This window comes from Rhyacophila brunnea, unplaced genomic scaffold, assembly GCF_057557595.1.
Source record: "Rhyacophila brunnea isolate RB1 unplaced genomic scaffold, BYU_Rbru_1.0 scaffold_19, whole genome shotgun sequence".
In the NCBI taxonomy this organism is placed as follows: domain Eukaryota; kingdom Metazoa; phylum Arthropoda; class Insecta; order Trichoptera; family Rhyacophilidae; genus Rhyacophila; species Rhyacophila brunnea.
In genome coordinates this window covers 36,263,593-36,282,102 of record NW_028232848.1, presented here as the reverse complement: position 1 = coordinate 36,282,102, position 18,510 = coordinate 36,263,593, and the positions used below count along the sequence as shown (strand labels likewise).

At 34.1% G+C, this 18,510-nt stretch overlaps 1 protein-coding gene across 1 annotated transcript in view; it reads right to left on the bottom strand.

Annotated features, from left to right (window-relative positions):
• Positions 1-7,497: 7,497 nt before the first annotated feature.
• Su(Tpl) (Suppressor of Triplolethal) overlaps positions 7,498-18,510 on the bottom strand; it is a 292,305-nt gene continuing 281,292 nt past the window's right edge. The window contains exons 7-13 of the mRNA XM_085945997.1: positions 17,350-17,506; positions 16,441-16,677; positions 14,344-14,480; positions 13,260-13,373; positions 12,140-12,368; positions 10,657-10,825; positions 7,498-9,510 (exon numbers count right to left, since the gene is read on the bottom strand). Of these exons, the coding sequence (XP_085802123.1) occupies positions 9,307-9,510; positions 10,657-10,825; positions 12,140-12,368; positions 13,260-13,373; positions 14,344-14,480; positions 16,441-16,677; positions 17,350-17,506 (1,247 nt within the window). The 3' untranslated portion in view covers positions 7,498-9,306. The remainder of the gene's footprint in view (positions 9,511-10,656; positions 10,826-12,139; positions 12,369-13,259; positions 13,374-14,343; positions 14,481-16,440; positions 16,678-17,349; positions 17,507-18,510) is intronic.

Genomic DNA, 18,510 nt, shown 5'->3' with positions numbered 1-18,510 from the left:
TGCATCGCGATTCCTACGATGAGAGATCGTCTCAGAGATTGCGAATTGCCGCTGCTTCGTTGAATAGCGACGTGTCAATTTTAGAGTGGTCAAATAATAAACCACTTCACTCCGAGAATACAAAAATTTAATATCATTTAATAAACATTACAATGCTTAATAATCGTGGTGTATGTAAGTACATTGATTGGTTTTTTTTGAAATCATTTATCGTGTGCACAATACATAAAATTAATTTTACTCGTATTTCATACAATTCGTAACCCTATCGACGGGTGTTCGGCCCGTTCAAAGGAATGTCGGTGTGAGCGCGGGTCGTCGTCCGCGTGGGGTGTTCACAACACGCCACGCGACAAACGTATTTACAAGCTATATGCGCAAGCCACATTATATTGGTAAAAAGAAGCGAATTTACAACCTGGCACGGCAGATTTCACTACGAGTTATTTTCATAAGCAAGCAATTCGGTGACCTTTAACAACGGATAAAACGATCACAAATCAAATTCGTTACAATAAAAAATTTATTGTCGATTCGGAAAGCTTTCAACCGACACTTTTATATTTAAAATTTTGATACACAAGTAAAAACAAAAACAAAAAAGAAAATAAAATGTTTACATGCTACGCAACATTATTGTTCACTTTGCAACGCTAACCGAAAAGCATACTTTATGCGAATGATTGGTTACCAACGTATCTCGTAAAATGTGAGAGATTTTGGAAATACATACAGCCAGAAATACTATTCTTCTGAAGGATTTCATCATTGCTGTTTGTTATGCTGAAGAAAATTTCGGTGCCATTTCTCTGCACATAATTGCATATCCAAATGAAGAAGATAATAGTTTCATTCTATTGAATAATATTATGTTCATTTCGCATACGATTATTAATTGAATTGAATTGAATTGAATAGTTAAAATTTGATTTTCTCAAAACACAACTGTTATCTGTTGTACTGATCCATCGATATGGACACATATGAAAAAATATTTACCCAATATGACAACATAGTACGGGTGTGTCCAATCCTGTGTTGGCATAGCAAAGTGAACGATTCTGTCAAAGTATGCAACAAAGCAACCCGGACTAAAATGGAAAACAACAGTATATCAACGAAATGCGCGTCTAGTAATATAGCACTCGGTTACATAATAATATAAACATTAATAACAAATGCATCGATAAATTAGTGCGGACCGCACCGTAATGGCAAAAGGGGGAATACCGGGAAATCATATTTCCGTTCCGACGATTTGTCCCCGCCACAAAACGAAGCACATCATAACAACGATAAAAGATGGACGACGGATGTTGCTTGGAAACAATCAGACGCATTCATGCGGAGAGCGATTAACCCAAAATTTTAACCAATGGATCGTATATACATTCTTTAATTAATCTCTGGTCAATATGTATTTGCAGATAAAGTGATAAAAATAAAAATTTTATCGCCATCTCTTAGTAAAAAATTAAATTAAATAATGAAAATTTTAACAGCCATAAATCTACGCTTCTTTGAGAATATTTTAAATTAGTCACTTTCACATACTTACAAAATTAATATGAGATTTGAATTTAAATTCTAATTTAGATTTCAGAGTCATCTGATACCTTTTTAGTGAGCCAGTCAGTGGCAGTTGTATATTCGCCATTGGTCTGAATGTACTGATTAATACATGCTGACAGGCAAAATCTGTATCACTATAATATTGTCACGTTGGTAATGAATTGACCAATCCATATTATGTATATTTAAAAATGGATTTATGTAACCAAACGATTTAAAAAATATCAAATTGAATGTATGATAGAAAAAAGATCTATGACATGTTTTTTATTTAAAAAAAATACCTTTGAAATTTACACTGTGGAATGGGTCTATTTACAAATTGACAATTTCGCGAAAACGTTTGTCCAATAATCTTTAAATTATTGTAGTCTATATATTATATATTATCTTAATTCAAAATTCTCTCAACATAACGGTGATCAATATTTTAGCCTGTTTAAATTGATCATTTTAATAATAAATGGCGCTCATAAATCATTTATTGAATATATCAATTGAACTGTTGCTGCGTAGCCCAATCCGATAACTTGATTAGATATCTTTGTTATATTTGCAAGTGGGTCGGTCGCTTTCCGCACTGATGCGTCCGATCAAAATATTAATTTACAAAAAAAGAAATTAATTAACCGACTTACAAGACTTGGCAAGACTCTAGGAGTTAACAATATAGAAGAAAACAAATGGCATATTATTTTGCGTTGGACAGTAAAGTTATTTTTGTCTCTGAACAAAGGACGATGTCGTGGATGTATGCTCAGAGCCTATGGACCGAAACAGCATCGGGCTAATTTTACCATATATACAAATTTATGGACTGGATTTTAAACAGTGGAGACGGATATGCTCAATAGAGAAGAACCGATGTTTAAACACAATATTTTTCTACCCACAATAGATATCAACGCTGCGGATAGTAATTAATCTCTACTACAGATTATACACTATTATCAAGACTATGTGAAAGTTGAAATGGGTATCAATCACAAAATGAATGTCAACATGGTTAAAATCTGTTTGAAAGACATAATGTCTTTGTAAAGACTAGTAAACGATATATCAAAAGAATAATATATAATATGAAAACAGCTCAGCCTATTAAAAAAAATACAATGCCGGACGGGACTTGAACCTAACCTGTATGCATTGGATTCCGGACAATGTGCTTTACTAATAGTGCCAACCGCATTCTACCTAATTACGACAAAATTTTATACAGCAGAATTGCATTAATATTGGCAATCGACTTTTGTGGTTTGAATCAAGATTTTTTTCAAGTACAATATATTTTACATTCTCAACTCTTGTGAATTATTCGTTAAGTAAAAATGTTGCAATTATAAATAATATTAGAGTAGAAAATGGTAAAGCGTTAAAGATTGGTTCTTCCGTAGTATTGAGTAGACGAAGCCACGTTTTAAGAATCAGATAGTAATAGTTTTGATAATATAATTAATAATAATGAAAAACACATTTTCGCAACGGAAGAGCTTAGGTAAAATGGACACTAAAGGAAGTACGCTTTTAACATCTTGGAGGGAATTAGAAATGTTTTATATGAGCTTCGAATTATATGTGATAACATAACGAAGGCTGAATTGACAATAAAACATACGACTACTTTGAAATATTTCAATGAACAATTCAGTTAATTCTGTTCCAATTCAGCCGATCAATTAATATGGAGATGATCGATTCGCAGTTTATTATTTCACAAAAAGTCCGATTATATAAAATAAGACACCATTTTGTAAAGTCTCTAATATTTATTATATATAATATATATGTGTAACCCACGCAATTGGGCTAAATTCAATACTCGTTTAATGGAAAATGTATCTATATTTTTTTACGTTAAATTTACAGGTTTTAGTAGGTACTGGTTATCATTATTTTAGAACAGGTAAACGACAGGTAGATAATATGATGTATAAACTCTTCAACACAAATAAACTAATGACAATAATGGATATACGAGAGTTTTGATGTTATATTATCTGACTTTAAACTTGGATTAAAACATGTATCGAATGGTAGTTCAAAGATTGTACGTAACGGTAATGATTTTAAATATTTACAATTATTATGACATTTTTGTGAAATAATAAAACGCCGAAAATCCGTCGAGTTACAGATGTGCCGTGCACATTAATCGAAAATAATATTACTAATATTTCTAATCAAATTGGATGGTTCGCTCGGAGGACAGAAAAAATGGACATTTTTCTATTTTACTTGGCAAATTATTATTATAAGACTATTTATAAAAGTTCAAAGGGGCGAATAAGATAGCATAATTTCCTTTTGATCGATGTCGTTGTATAAATAATTAATTCCTCACAACACACATTGAATGAGTCTTTGAAAAATACTGCGAATGTAACACAACCGAAGAACTGTCAATATTTGGCTGAAGAAATAGTAAAAACATTTTTATTTGTTATATCTATTACCAACGAATGATATGCAATTCTCTCTTAACACAATCAAATTGATAGCTAAAGAAACGTCAACACATTATAATAACTAATAATATGTATTTTTTGATATTTAAAAACTATTAAGATGATATAATAAAAATTTGATATGTATCAAGACAATGTGATTCGGAAGATTTTAGGTTATGGTTCAAAATGGAAGACCAAAAAACAGAAATGTATATTACTATTATTATAAAAATGTGGAGAATTTTGTATACAGTAACCTAAATGTGGAAGAATAAAGAAATAAATTCCATTTAAAAAAATCGTGTATCAAATACAAATGATTTATTTTGGCACTTTTATAAGCCGAAATTTTGACAGTTTACACCGAGATCGTCATAAAGACAGTAGAGCTCAGCGGAGGATTTTTCATTTTGCTGAATTTACGCTAGATTTACGAAGCGTAGGTGTGGATTTTGGAATTAAATATAAAGTTGACTCCATTAAATTTGTCTATAGAGGAAAATAATTATAAATTTTGACATCCGAATCGAGAGAAAAATATTTCATTCAAAGGATGGTATATAATATGAGAATGGATGGAAGATTTGTTCACCTCTAGTCGATTCGTAATGAAAAAATCTGCACGACGCGTATTGCATTATAATATTTTAAAATGTTATAGTTAGAGGACGAAAACTATAATATATAGCCGCATCTGCGTGACGTGGAAGCATGGACGTTAATATGGTGCCTCCGTATAGGGAAGACTTCTGGCATTTTAAAAAGGAGACTACGTCTTAAATTTTTAAACAACACTGACAAACTACGTAGAAAATATATATACAATCCGCACGGACCTGGTGATCGATTCCGTGCTGCGTTAACGCGCACAAAATCTTCCATATGGCAACTAGATACCTTCAAGTGGAGATAACGGCAAGTTATAAGTCAATAGATAGTTTTTGTAGGTGACTATATTAGTTTACTTATTCATTGGGTGATACAAAACTCAAAGAGATAATAATTGCTAACTAAATTTAGTCATTTATAGGTACCCCTGAGAGGTAGAAAACATCTGGAAGATTGAAAAAATAGTTGAGTCAAGGCTATGCAATGCACAGTACCGAAAGGAATGGAATCAGCTCAGAGATGTCTTCATCCAGCAGTGATTCGATCCAGGGTGTGATGACAATATTATAGAATTTAACTGCAATATTTTCTTTCATTATAGAAGGCTGTAACCACAAATGACAGATTGGGCTCCGATTCAAGTTGATATATAATTGATGATATTTTCGATTAATTTTCTTTTTTTTTTAAAACTTGTGAATTATGTTTTGATATAACAAGTAACTACACGGTAAAAAAAAGAAGTTTTATAGTCACCAGTAGAAAACAATCACTGACTTGTAAATTTTCCGTTAAATCTAATATAAGTTTAAAATTTACGATATTTCAGTGGACATTAATGAATGTAAAGATTATAAATGATGATACAGACAGAATTTGTGTAATTCATAATACAGTGGAACTGTTTAACTATTTTTATTATAAAAGAGAAAATTTATATTACGTTTGCGAGTTGATTATTTTTGTATATGACAGTTTGTACTGAAAAAAATGCATAACGTTTCATTGGAACCATCATTTTGGAGAATATTATATTCTGAAAAGCGTCAGTACAAAGACAATAAAGCTGCCAATTCGTTTGTGTGTAGAAATTATTGAGTACAAACACATTTAAACCATATAGTCAACTTTTTGTCTATTTGTGAACTTGAGCCATCCGCTCACGTGAATACTCAAAAAAGACGAGACTGAAACGCCAGTATCTAGCTAATGTATTTCAATGGCGGCAACACTGGAATCTCTCAGTTTCAAAACGTCCGCGACCGAAACGACGCAACAGCTAGTCTCCCAGTCTCTCAGTTTTCAGTCACCCATAAAACAGAGGTATAACATAGTATCAGTAGATTCGATGAAAAATCATATTTTCTTACCAAAATTTGTAGCACATAACTGAACTAAAGAAGCAATAACAAATCAAGACATCAAAAGTTAAAGATGGGCAAACCGATTTTTAATTTAAAATATGTGGCAGATGTTAAGAAATACTCCTGCCTAATTACAGGCTGCCAGAATATTCCCGTAAAGATATTGCGGAAAAAGCTTAGAATGAAGTAGGAAAGACAATGAGTTTGACAGTTTGAAGTTATGAGATTATTAGGTTTCACTAGCGCCGTGTGCGGAACAACAATCACTGGCCAGTTTATGAGTTCCATCACCAACCAGTTCGTCAGATTTTAGTTTCTGCATGAGCGGATGGCCTTAATAAAAAGTAAGGTTAGGTTAAAAATTGAACAATGATAGAACCGGATTCCGCTGTATAATTTAACTCATATATACGCCTCCGTGGAAAGATATCAGACATTATTAAATCTGAACATTAGATAAATATCCACTGAAATAAATTTAATATATTTTGAAGAATCCAGGACAATCCATGGCATTTTTTACATTCTTAATATTATTATGAAAACCGTTATATATAAAAGCGTTGATACAATCTAAATGAGCTCCGTTTCAATATGTAGTAATAATATACAAGTTCAATAATATTCCCTTAAAATTGCCATTTGTGTGAGAATATTGATCATTAAGACGAGAAGGTTGCGGGTATTTTCTAACAAGTAACTATGTGATATAACAAATAATGACTCGTTCACATAATGTCTGCTAGGGAAACGCATCTTGGAAATATATTTATCATGTTTTAGGCACAGTTTTGTATAAAAACATACAATGTAATTATCATTATGTACAAATATTTCTCGAGAGCTTCAAAACGATAGTACAAAATTTAACCGGTCGTACAGCATTAAAAAAAAATTAATAATTCACAATCACTGACTTTTCAAACCTTCTATGTACACTCGGGTATAAATTGCTTCTAAGTGCAATTTTATTCAGCATCATACAATAGAATATAATACCTCCCACGCGTTAGCGATTCATGATAATTTTGACATCTTTCAAAAATGTCGATGTTTTGGACATACAAGGTTTGCAAAGTAAGTTGATGTGTTGTGAGTTACGTATTTTCTATCCGATCTATTGAAGCGTGTCTGAAAATACGTATCTGCCTAAAATGATAATGTAAACGCTGTGAGAATGTTATACAATGTATCAATCTCCCACCAATATATAAATTCATTTTACGGCTAAATATATATAAAAAATTTCTACTTATATACACATACATATTTTGGTCTCCTATTGAAATATCTCGACATGGCAAAGTTTATTGACTTTGCGAAATCAAATATTATAAGTTTTATAGTCATTTGGTAACTTGAGTTATAATTCAATGTGGTTCTTTGTTTTATCTAATATAAAGGTCGATAACATTCCACCCGCGCACAAAAGAAAACGATAACATAAAACAAACGTTATTTATTATTTTTTAGCCCATTTTGATGATTTTTTTCAAATATTTTTTAATACAATTTCATAATATAACATTTTGTTTGTAAAAATTTATCTATTTAAATATTATTAAAAGGAGTTTTTCGGCACTTTCGCGATGAGAAATGAAATCATTATTCATTAAAACTACTAGACCAAAACCGTTTACCCTTTTGCGTTTAGCTTTTAGAGCAATACAGAATGAGATAAGTATGTACATAGTTTTGATTTTGTGCCGTTTAATAAATGCCTTCTACAGCCGTTAAGTTCTAAACGATCGAAAGGCGTGACAGACACACCGGAACTCTTTCTGCACTGCTTTAGCGGTAAAGCAAAAGACCAAATGGTTATACCCTAATTTTATTCTATGGACCCATGAGTTAAATATTTATATAAAATTTTGCAAATAATTAGAAAAAAAATTGAATTTATAATAATATCAGCTTTTTAAATTGTTTATGAAACAAACCTGAGATTTGCTAAAATTACCATGCTAATTTAAACAATCTCATGTAGTTAGTACGCATAGTTCATTTTTATTATAGTATGATTTTATTGATAAAATGATGTAGTACGTTGAGTATCAATTACACGTATGGATATTGACAAAATTAGTTTGATAATTTTAGCATTTGTTGTATAAAAAAATTATTGTAACACTTAGAACAATTATATTTTTTTCCTTTCAACCTACAGCAGCTCCAAATATTCATTTCAAAACATTACAAAGCAAAAAATGTATAGTACGCCAAAACAAACAGCTCGATATGGCATAACGTATCAAACGAATCATTGAAACACCAAAGCAATGAAAATGAGTAAAAATCTTTGTGAGTTGCGATAAACCTGCTTCCATAAAAATCTGCGTACATCTTGTTACAAAATAAATAATAAATCGGACACTCGTTTGAGAGAGGGCGCCGTTTAATTTTCACAGCTTCCTCTTTCCAATGTATACGCATAAGCGCGTCCCTGTCCGTCCTCCTTTGTTTCTTCTTTGTGTTCGTCCAACCTTCCCCATGCGTCCTGGCTCATCGGCTATTTTTTGAATTAGCCACGTTCACGATGCACCCGCAACATTCCGCGCATCCTCAAAACGCCACGACTGTCGATGGTCTTCTCATTCTGAATTCAGTGAATCTCTTCCAACAAAGCAGTGGGATTATTAAAAAATGACACTTGTGAATATATCACCCTGTTACACAATTAAAGATATGACTGACATTTCGCTTAGGTTATAAAACAAAACAGTAAACATTAAGATTCCTAAAAAAATATTTTCTTGCAAAGATTTTAAAACAGTGACAATTCTGATTTTTATAAAAATATGAAATTTTTCAAACCTTCCATGTCCGTTTTAGGCTAAAATAATTATTAAATATGAAATTCCATTTTACATCATGCAATGTAAAAAACCAAAGCAATGGAAGAGCCCTCCATAATATGACAATAAAACTTTCTTCATCTGAGATGTTATGTAATGTCTTTTATAATGTCATGTGTTTTTGGACATAGAAGGTTTGCAAGGTAAGACAGTAATAATTCTATCTGCATTTCATATGCCTAGGATAGATTTGAGAATAATTGTATCAGATTATAAAATATATAAAAAGTGACATATATATGTCATTAAATTCTATATCGTGTTGAGTAGTTAATATATCCACAATTGCCATTATTCAAGAAGATTCAACTGCCGGTTGATTGATGTTGACGAGTGACGTGATTATATCCGTGTCGCGGCGTCGTGAGCGATGTGACGGCTGTGTCAGCAGAGTATGGCGGGGGCGGGCAGCGGAGGCGGTCAAGTGCAGAGAGGCGAGGGTCGCTCGGGGGGCAGGGGTCAGTAGAAGGCGAGAGACTTGGGTGCGGGGGCCGGAGCGGTAGGCAGGGGCGCGGCCAGGGCGTTGTGCTCGTCGAACTCCTTGACCAGCCCCTTGATGTGCGCCAGCTTGCCGTGCAGGTAGGCGAAGTCGGACAAGCTGCGCTGGTACGACGCGTCGCCCTTCGTCCTCTGGTACTCGTCCACTATCTGACACTTAATATCCTGGAAATCACAACGAAGACACTTTTTACTTTTACAAACAGCGGACACTGGTTTTTCACTATTACATAATAGTATATTGGAATGATACAATGAAAAAATAATCTTTTATTATAACCTATCATGTGGTAATAACAGAAATGAAATACTACATTAGGAGCTCAGTTATTCGGACCTCGTTTTTCCGAATTGTCGATAATCCAGATTTCATATTATTAGGATTTTAAGAAAAAGGACAATTCAAAACTAAAACTAAAAATACTAAAACTAAAAAAGCTTTATTCTGGAAGTAATATAGATGTTTTGGTACAGTTCGGTTATGAGGAATACAGCGGAAAACACATTTTAAAATACCCGATATACTGGATTATTTGTTAGTTTGGGTTAGTTTAGGTTAGGTTAGGTTTGGTTAGGTTAACCTAACAAATAATCCAGTATATCGGCTATTTTCAAAGTGTGTTTGCCGCTGTATTCCTCAAAACCGAACTGTACCGATGTTTTATTATATTTTTGATTATACGGATTTATCATTATCCGAACTAGAGTCTGTATTCTATAAACTGGTGAACACATCACACGGAAAGCATTGTGCCATCGCGTTCGACTGTTGCAAGTTTTCAATGGGAGGGAACGAGATGGATGCTGAAGCGGGGGGAAACCGGCACGCCAGCTTATAGAAGACAGACTAGATCTTCATCCGCAATTAGTCTGGATAGTCGAGGTTTTGCTATATTGTAATATTAAATTCTCCAAAATAGTTTTCCACAGTGAGTTATTTTGGTTTTTAGACTTTTTTTACATTACAATATGCCATGAAGCACTGACTACAGTGGTGAAATGCATAGAAATATCCACGCTTGAGATAGTGACATTGATGTACCGTGACCACGACGGGAATTGAACTTAGAACCTCTGTTTTGAGATACAAATACCTTTCGAATTGAACTACACCGGACTGCAGTGCCATTAATAATGATAAAAAGAATTTAATACAAGAAAAATTCACCCATTTAGCCCACAATAGAGCAGAAGATAGAACACTTGCATGTTTTACAAAGGTGAAAGTGAGGTGGTATTTATTGGTCATAAAAAGGAAGTCTGGTTACATTGTGGGAGACTATGTTAGGTCAGGTTAGGTTAGGTTAGTACCTGTCGAAGTGCCCCGTTGGTTGCCTGCTGCAGTCTCTCTTCGAGACGTCGGAAGAGTTCCCGCACTGACTCTATCTTAGTGTAGAGCGAGCAATACTCCTTGTACTCTACTGCAAAGTCCGCCTTGTATTGCCGCCTCTGCTCCTGACTCCTTATCACCGTGTATTGCCTGTAACACATCAACACATGTACTTTTGTCTTGAGTTTAGCTTTTTAGACATTCAGCTTTTAGGGTAACCATGACCATGTCATTAAATATTTTCATTCCATCACACTTGCATTCTGTATGAAACTCAATACACGATCAAAGTGTAGGAAGTTATTAGTTTCAAAGTTGGTAACCTCCATTTTTACTTGTATGATATTTTTCTTTATTTTGATTCCGTTAATATTTTGCCATCGTATGTATAGGTACTCATAAAAACTACGTCTGTCAGGTACATAAATAGAATTAAACCTATTGTAATGTCATTTATTTTCATCAGCCGCCATTTTTTAAATTCTACAACTTTACTGAACATGATTTTTTAAATTAATTTTAATGACTTGAGTGACATTTTATTTTGCTATTCCTTTTTTCATTTTCAATTTTTTACTAATATGAAAATATTCTGTTTGCAGTCTGGACGGTTTTTTTGCGATTATTTCAAAATGTGTGGAATATGGAGGCAACCGACTTTGAAAGTAACAGCCTCAGTCAATAAAACCAAGACATCTATGTATTTGTAAAACATCTTAAGTTCCGGAGATTAATCTGGTCATTTAACAATTGATGGAATCGACTGCTGCGGGTGAAATGATAGTAGTGTGAAGTTTCTTACAAATCAAACCGCATTGCGAAACGAATTTCAGCTAATTTAAACGTTAGTCCGTGGGTAGTTCGTTTTCATATATTATTTTGGTTCCGTATGTTAGAGAAGGATATTTTCAACGTCCTTGGCGGTGGTGATCTTATTTGATGCGGATGAAGCAATCAATCAATCAATTAAAAGGGGGCCTCGAAACAGTTCAAACCGGTCATACAATTATTAAATTATACCAAAATCTTACAATAAAAAGATGCGTATTTCTCACAAATTGACAACTTCTTACAACTAATATCGAATGGGCCCATAACATAACCACTGAAACTGATAATATGTACTTGTATACAATAAAATAAACCAGTAATATGATTAGGTATGTGTCATTACTGACATCTTCAATAATGATTATTTTCAGTTACAGCATGTGATTCTAGGAAAGAGATACATACATTGATATTATTAGGTATCTACCTACATTGCCAGTGTGGTTTTATATTATTTTTCTATCGTGGGGCCTCCAAATACTTAAATCCGCCACTGGTCTTAAGGATTTTTTATGAACTTGCAGCTTTAGCGTAGAGAATTGATTGTGACACGACTCCAAATAAGCATCTATGCATAAAATGTATACGTAGAAACAAATGTAAAATTGTAAGGCAAGTTACACTGTCGTGTACCTGATGTAGTCAGGGTCAGCGTCGGGGTTGGTAGGGGGCAAAGGTAAAGCTGAAACGGGAGGGGGAGGGCGCGTGGTGCTGTCGGGAGACTTGTCCCTCCCCAAGCCCCCCCCGTCTGCGATCCCGTTAACCGGCGTCCCCGTAACCGCCAGGCCCGTGTTGCAAGCGGGAGAGGGGGAGCTCCTCTTGCTGCCCGCCTCTCTCGATAGCGGGGAGCATGGCTTGGGTACTGAAATGTGAAAAGACAGATTGAAGCTGTGCTGTGTCAATTCCATAGGCACATTTCAAAGACTTAACAATGTGGACAATACCTGTTTCTTGTTATCAAACAAAGTATTTCCTATACAATCATCAAAATTTCAATTAAATTAGTGTTATCAAACTTACATTATGCTAGTAACAGAGACAGAATTTATTATTTATGCATATTCTCCTTTTTTCACAATAAATACGGACTGATACCAACATCAACATATTGCAGTGGCGAAGGGTGGAGGTAGGCTATGGAGATCCAACGTAAATAGTGTACACTAAATAGAGTACAAATCGCAGATGGCGTTGGGTTAGTTTTTAAAATTCAATTAAATCCTGCCTAAGCCAAAACATAATAGATAAATACATTCTAGTGTCTATAAAATATCTAAAATGATGCATGATTTAATGGCAAATCTTTAGATATTTTATAGGTAGAAGAATATTTTTTATCTTTTATCTAAGTACTATGGTTTGGTTAGGCAGGGTTCAATTGAATATAAATAACTAACCATCACAATCCGTAATTTGTATTATTAGTTCAATGAAAATAATATGTATGTCTGACAAAGTTTAGTGTGCACTATTTATGTTGGATCTCCACAGCTTACCTCCACTCTTTGCCGCTGACGTATTATAAATATTATTAAATTTCTTTACTGTTATTTTCCTATACCACATGAAATTATTTATCACCAATTATTGATAATGTTGTAAGATGTAATTGATCTTGGTATTATAAAAATGTGAAAGTGTTGTTTAACTTTAAACCGTTGAATTATGAGTAGATGAGTTGACATGTCATACAAGTTCTGGTGAGTAGATTCATTCTTAAATAAATAATACGCATTGAAGGTAAATTACATACCATAGGAGGCAGGTTCGACGGGCGGACTGCTTTGGTAACCATTTTGTTTGGTCGGTGTATCAACAAAGTTCTTGGTGCTTCCAAAACTACGGCTATACCCATTGTCTCTTTTGCCTGCAAAACACAACACAATTCAATTACAATCAAATCCGCCTCGACTGTTAAATAATCATATAGGTATATAATAAAAATAAGAGTTGGCTGCATTCCAGAAAGAAAATTCTAAAAAAATGGTTTTGCCTGGACTGCTAAAACACCATAATTTCATAGATTTTATGCTTTTATCTTTTGAAAAGTTACACAAAATCATATATATATATAACATCTATCATTCAAAAGGTATAAACAGTATACACAGGCTTTGTGGATTTAAAGAAACACACTTTATATAAAAGTGCTTCTATCTCTGATTGAGGTTGGTGTGGAATGGCTGCTTTGCGTATAACTACGCTCGATTGGGGGCAAGGCTTGAACAAACACTAACCATAAAAGCGAGTGAATGCGGTGAATAAGATAGAAGACATACGAATAATCCATTTGGTGAGGTAGCAGTGAAGCCGGTAAATATTGGTTTGAATAAAAACATGAAAGTATTAAAGGTACTAAAATGAAGCAGGCCTGACAGAAACGACATGCAAATACCGGGAAAACGTGAATTCTGGGCACGTACATATAATCGGGGTTCCACTGTATCTCAATGTGATAAAAGAAACATAATTAATAATTACTATGACATTACAAACCACACTATTTTACCACAAATAATATTTAATTTTACGGATTGAAATGTCTCTTTGAGAATTTTGAATAGTTGACGGACTTTTAGTTGGCAACCATATAGTGAACATAGAAATCTGAAATTATTATAGGTATATTGTTTTCATAAAAAAGTGGTCTCATTCTGATACCACTTCACACAACGTGTGGGGCGTGGGGTGCTACTTGTGTCCCTATATGTACCATTTAAAATGGTACATAAACATTGATGGATAAGACGTCATCTAATTATTGGTGGTGATATGACATGTTGTGAATGTATTACGGATTTGACGGTCAATGATGGAAGAAAATTGTTGCAACTGACTTGGGGTAAGTACTCCAGAGGGTGGAGGAGGCGTATCCTCATCGCTGTAGTTTTTCCTCTCCCCACTGCTGGCGCCACTCGTACTCGTTGACGAGTGGTAGCCATTGCTCAATGCGGCCGGTGAGCTTTCTCCCTCCCTGGAACAAAAAAAATCATTTAAAACCCACTCTAAGTTCATGATTGCCTTGTTAATTTTAGTTCGAAAAAGTGATGTCGTCATCTTAAAAGTTGTGTAACTAAAAGCGTTACTATTAACAGTTAAATCAACTTAACGGTGATATCTATGCATCTGGCCCATGGTCGATAAATATATGATGCAGATCATTATATAATATCATATTAAAAGCTCTCACACGTCAGAATATTAATTTCCTTGGCATGAAATATATTTCGTCTCAAAACAGAATACTTGAAAAGTGAAAGCATTCAAATGGAAAGCAGTCAGAGGAAATGAGGGAGAGAAAATAAACGGAGCCACGACCATCTTATACAGGCCATATTATACAAGAGTTTCGTGTCAAAACTCACTGGTTCTATTTCATAGCTGTCAAAATCAAAATGTAGCTAATTTTCATTGAAAATTAACCGGATACAATTTTGTATTAATTTTAAATGACATGATATAATATGGAGAATACCGTAAAAACTATTTGAAAACAATCATTTCTCAAAATGAACATAAAGCAAAAAATACCTCATCTGACTTTTAGCCAGATTGTTTAAAAACAAAAAATGAAAATTTATGTGGAACTTTTGATATGATTATTAATATCACATTCGCGGGGGGGCATGATGTCTATAAATGTTGTATTTTGTGAGATGTGATATGACAGGACGTCCATTGATGTCATGTACTGTGGAATACGACACAACGTTTATAGACGTCATATTTTGGATTAAAACAATATGTTCCCTGCTACTTGTGTCACAGTGCGAACATATTTCCATTAGATAGTGTTGTATATTAAGACTTAACTCATTTCTATATATTATCTAAATCAGTGGTCTCCAACCTTTATGTTACTACGCCTCCCTTTGTCCCAAATCTAATCTTGGCGCCTCCCCCCCTTTATTTCATTAAATAATACAGACACTTTTTTAACACACAAGTTTTTACTACTTACTTATATTAAATTCATTTTTTAATAAATTTTTTTTTCATGCGACGAATGAGCTTGTTTATTACCACAATCAATTTTAATAGAAGTCAACCAAATTCATCATCGTTCATTGACAAAAATTAATGGATTCTATCATGGGCTCCACATACTGAATAGGGCCCACAGGCCAGGATCTTTCACCCATATATTTAAAATATTTAATAGTCCTGAAACAAAGCAGCGCCGCGGGCGACTTTTTTTACTAATAATAAAATAATATGAAAAATGCATTAGCAAACTAACCAAGAACTCAGGAAATAGATTTTTGTTTGCTTCAATATATCTGGCGTAGAAATCATTTAAAAGTGGAGACATGTATTATTGTTATATTATATTAAAGAAATCACGTCAAAAACAATTAAAAAAAACAATATCACACCCTGCCTACACGCTTCAGTTGACACTTTAGCTACGAGTGACATTTAAATTTGAGGTTATTGTTTTCATGCAACCAGCGGTCGTTTTGTGCATTACCGAAACAGAGCGTTTGCAAAAGCGCCATTTTTTAATTTCTCCGCTCCAAATATTTTTTAATAGGATTTAAATATATGTATTATGTATTATAATATATTAAAATAAACATTCATGCACTGAATTTTCACTGTTACGTTAAGATATGAAGTTTTATTTATTTGTAGATATTATGGTATAAAAATTAATTTATTAAAAAATTTTGGCGCCTCCCCTGGCAATAGATCGCGCCTCCCAGGTTGGAAACCGCTGATCTAAATCGAAAATTTAAAAAATTAAATTTTTAATATGTGTCATATCCCTAATATGTGTCCGCGAATGTGTTTAATATGTTTCATGTCATACAAAAAAAATTAAAACCATGTACATTTTAATTATGACAGTTATAAAATAGGACCAGGAAACTTTGGACATGGTTTATATATGGCCATCATGGGGCTGACAGAAAAGAGTTCTGTTTACTAACCGACTGTTGGAGTCGTGCGTGATAGGCTTCTTGTAGTGCGAGATCCTCTGCTTCTTGATGGGAGGAGGCGCGGCCACTATGGTGACACCTTGCCCCTGAGGGGCGCCCTGGGATCCCGAGTAGGGGTGCGCCGTCGAGAGTTGGGGAGGGGGAGCGGACCTCTTAGCGGGGGGTGGAGGGGAAGGGGAGTGGCCGGAGTCCGAACTCAGGGGGGGCGTTAAGTTTTGCGGCTTGCGACTGGAAAAAGAAATAAAAAATAGATATTATAACAACCTCAAACTTTTTTTATCACATAGTTGGAATAGATTATTTGTGTTATTTCAATCGAGTCCATGTTAGAAAACTAAGCGTTAAGGCCTAATTAGACAGTCAGACCCAATCTGATTCAACGATCGCCGTCGTGAGCAATCGTAGATTTTAAATAGCAATTATATAGAACGATTAAACTACTAACTCGATCGTGTTGATGCATGATTTCATTGGTTCATAATATATGCTCAGTAGCTAGTGTTAACAATAATTACTACTTCACCATGTTCGATCCTGTGAGGATCATATGGGCCTTCACAGGGTGGAGGTTGTATTAACATTTTTTTTTTTACGAGAAATGGATGTCAGCCAATTGCTCAACCTATTAGGTCTATACTCTGACTCATACACAAATAGAAAAACAATATATGTACATGTCAGACCCAGGATTCGAACCTGGGATGCTATAGGCCGACGCTTAAGCCCCGTGGCAATAAGTTCTTAGTAATCTTCGACATGACAGCAATCCAATTCGGTCGTGACTCAAGAGAACGATTTAAAAGTGATTTTTCACGATCGAGGCGTCGGCTGGCCTGAGAATCAACCATTGTAGTTTGAACTATAGTAAGATACACCTAGTGATTGGTTGATGGTTGCTACCTTTTGAGTATTTGCTTCTCCTCGTCAGTATAAAATGGCCAGTCTTGGATGACATCGTTCCACAGGTGCGTGTGCAGATGAATGCAGTTGTCCTTCATACTCGAGATCTGTTGCAGCACAGTCTTTATCACATTTTTTTCCCTATCTTTAATTCCCTCTGAAATAACAAACATTTCAATCAGAAGCCATTCAACTTTATTAAGTACTAAGTACTACCTATAACCATTTCATTGAATTTATAATGTTAATGCACAGACAATAAACTTTAAAAGCAATAAAAATAAGTCTAAATAGGGTATTTGTAAAGTTATTGTCCCATTCAAATATCGTCCATTTCGCTTTTGATTTTCATTCAATTCGGATCTTTCAAAACATTTTTTTTAAAACATACAAAACTGAAAATACAACATGTCGTCGCCATAGATGTCAAGGGAGCCAGTCCACAAATCATAATGCTGAGAAACAGGCGCACAAAGATTTTGTGTGACAAAAAAAAAGCAACATTTTTTTATTGAATTTTTTTGATTTTAAAGATATAAAGTGAAACTTTGAACATAGAATATACTTTGTGGTGTTATCTTTTTATTATTTTGTACAAATAACTAAAAAACTAGTATCTTAGAAGTTATGTGTGTTTTCTCTAATCTAAGTAATCTCTTGTCAAAAATAATAAGTAATCTCTTGACCACTGAATATTGAAATCTACAGTTGGCACACGTGTGTGGTAGTCAAAAGAGTTTTGTGGCTTAAATCCATTGACCACTGCATCTTTGATGATTTTAAAATGTTTTTGTGTACTTTACTCATTTTCGCCAAATTTGTGGCTTGGCTCCCTTGACATCTACGGTGACGATGTGTGCACTAACTAACTCACTGATTATTATATGAAATAGAAATGCACTAATGGCGCAGAAGGGGTTCAATATAATGTGATGATTTGTGACAAGAGGGGACAGGGAGGAGGTGTACAAAATGTGACTTCACCAAAGAATTTGCCTAAACAATTTAATTATTTTTCGTCTTCTATTGGCAGCGCCGAAAACAAAATGGTAGCTTGTATTCTGACATGAGGTCTGTTACTTTGTTTACCTATGTATTTCTAGTAATAATTTATGAATGACCCCATACAACTACTTTATTTACAATGTTGAAAACTTAAGA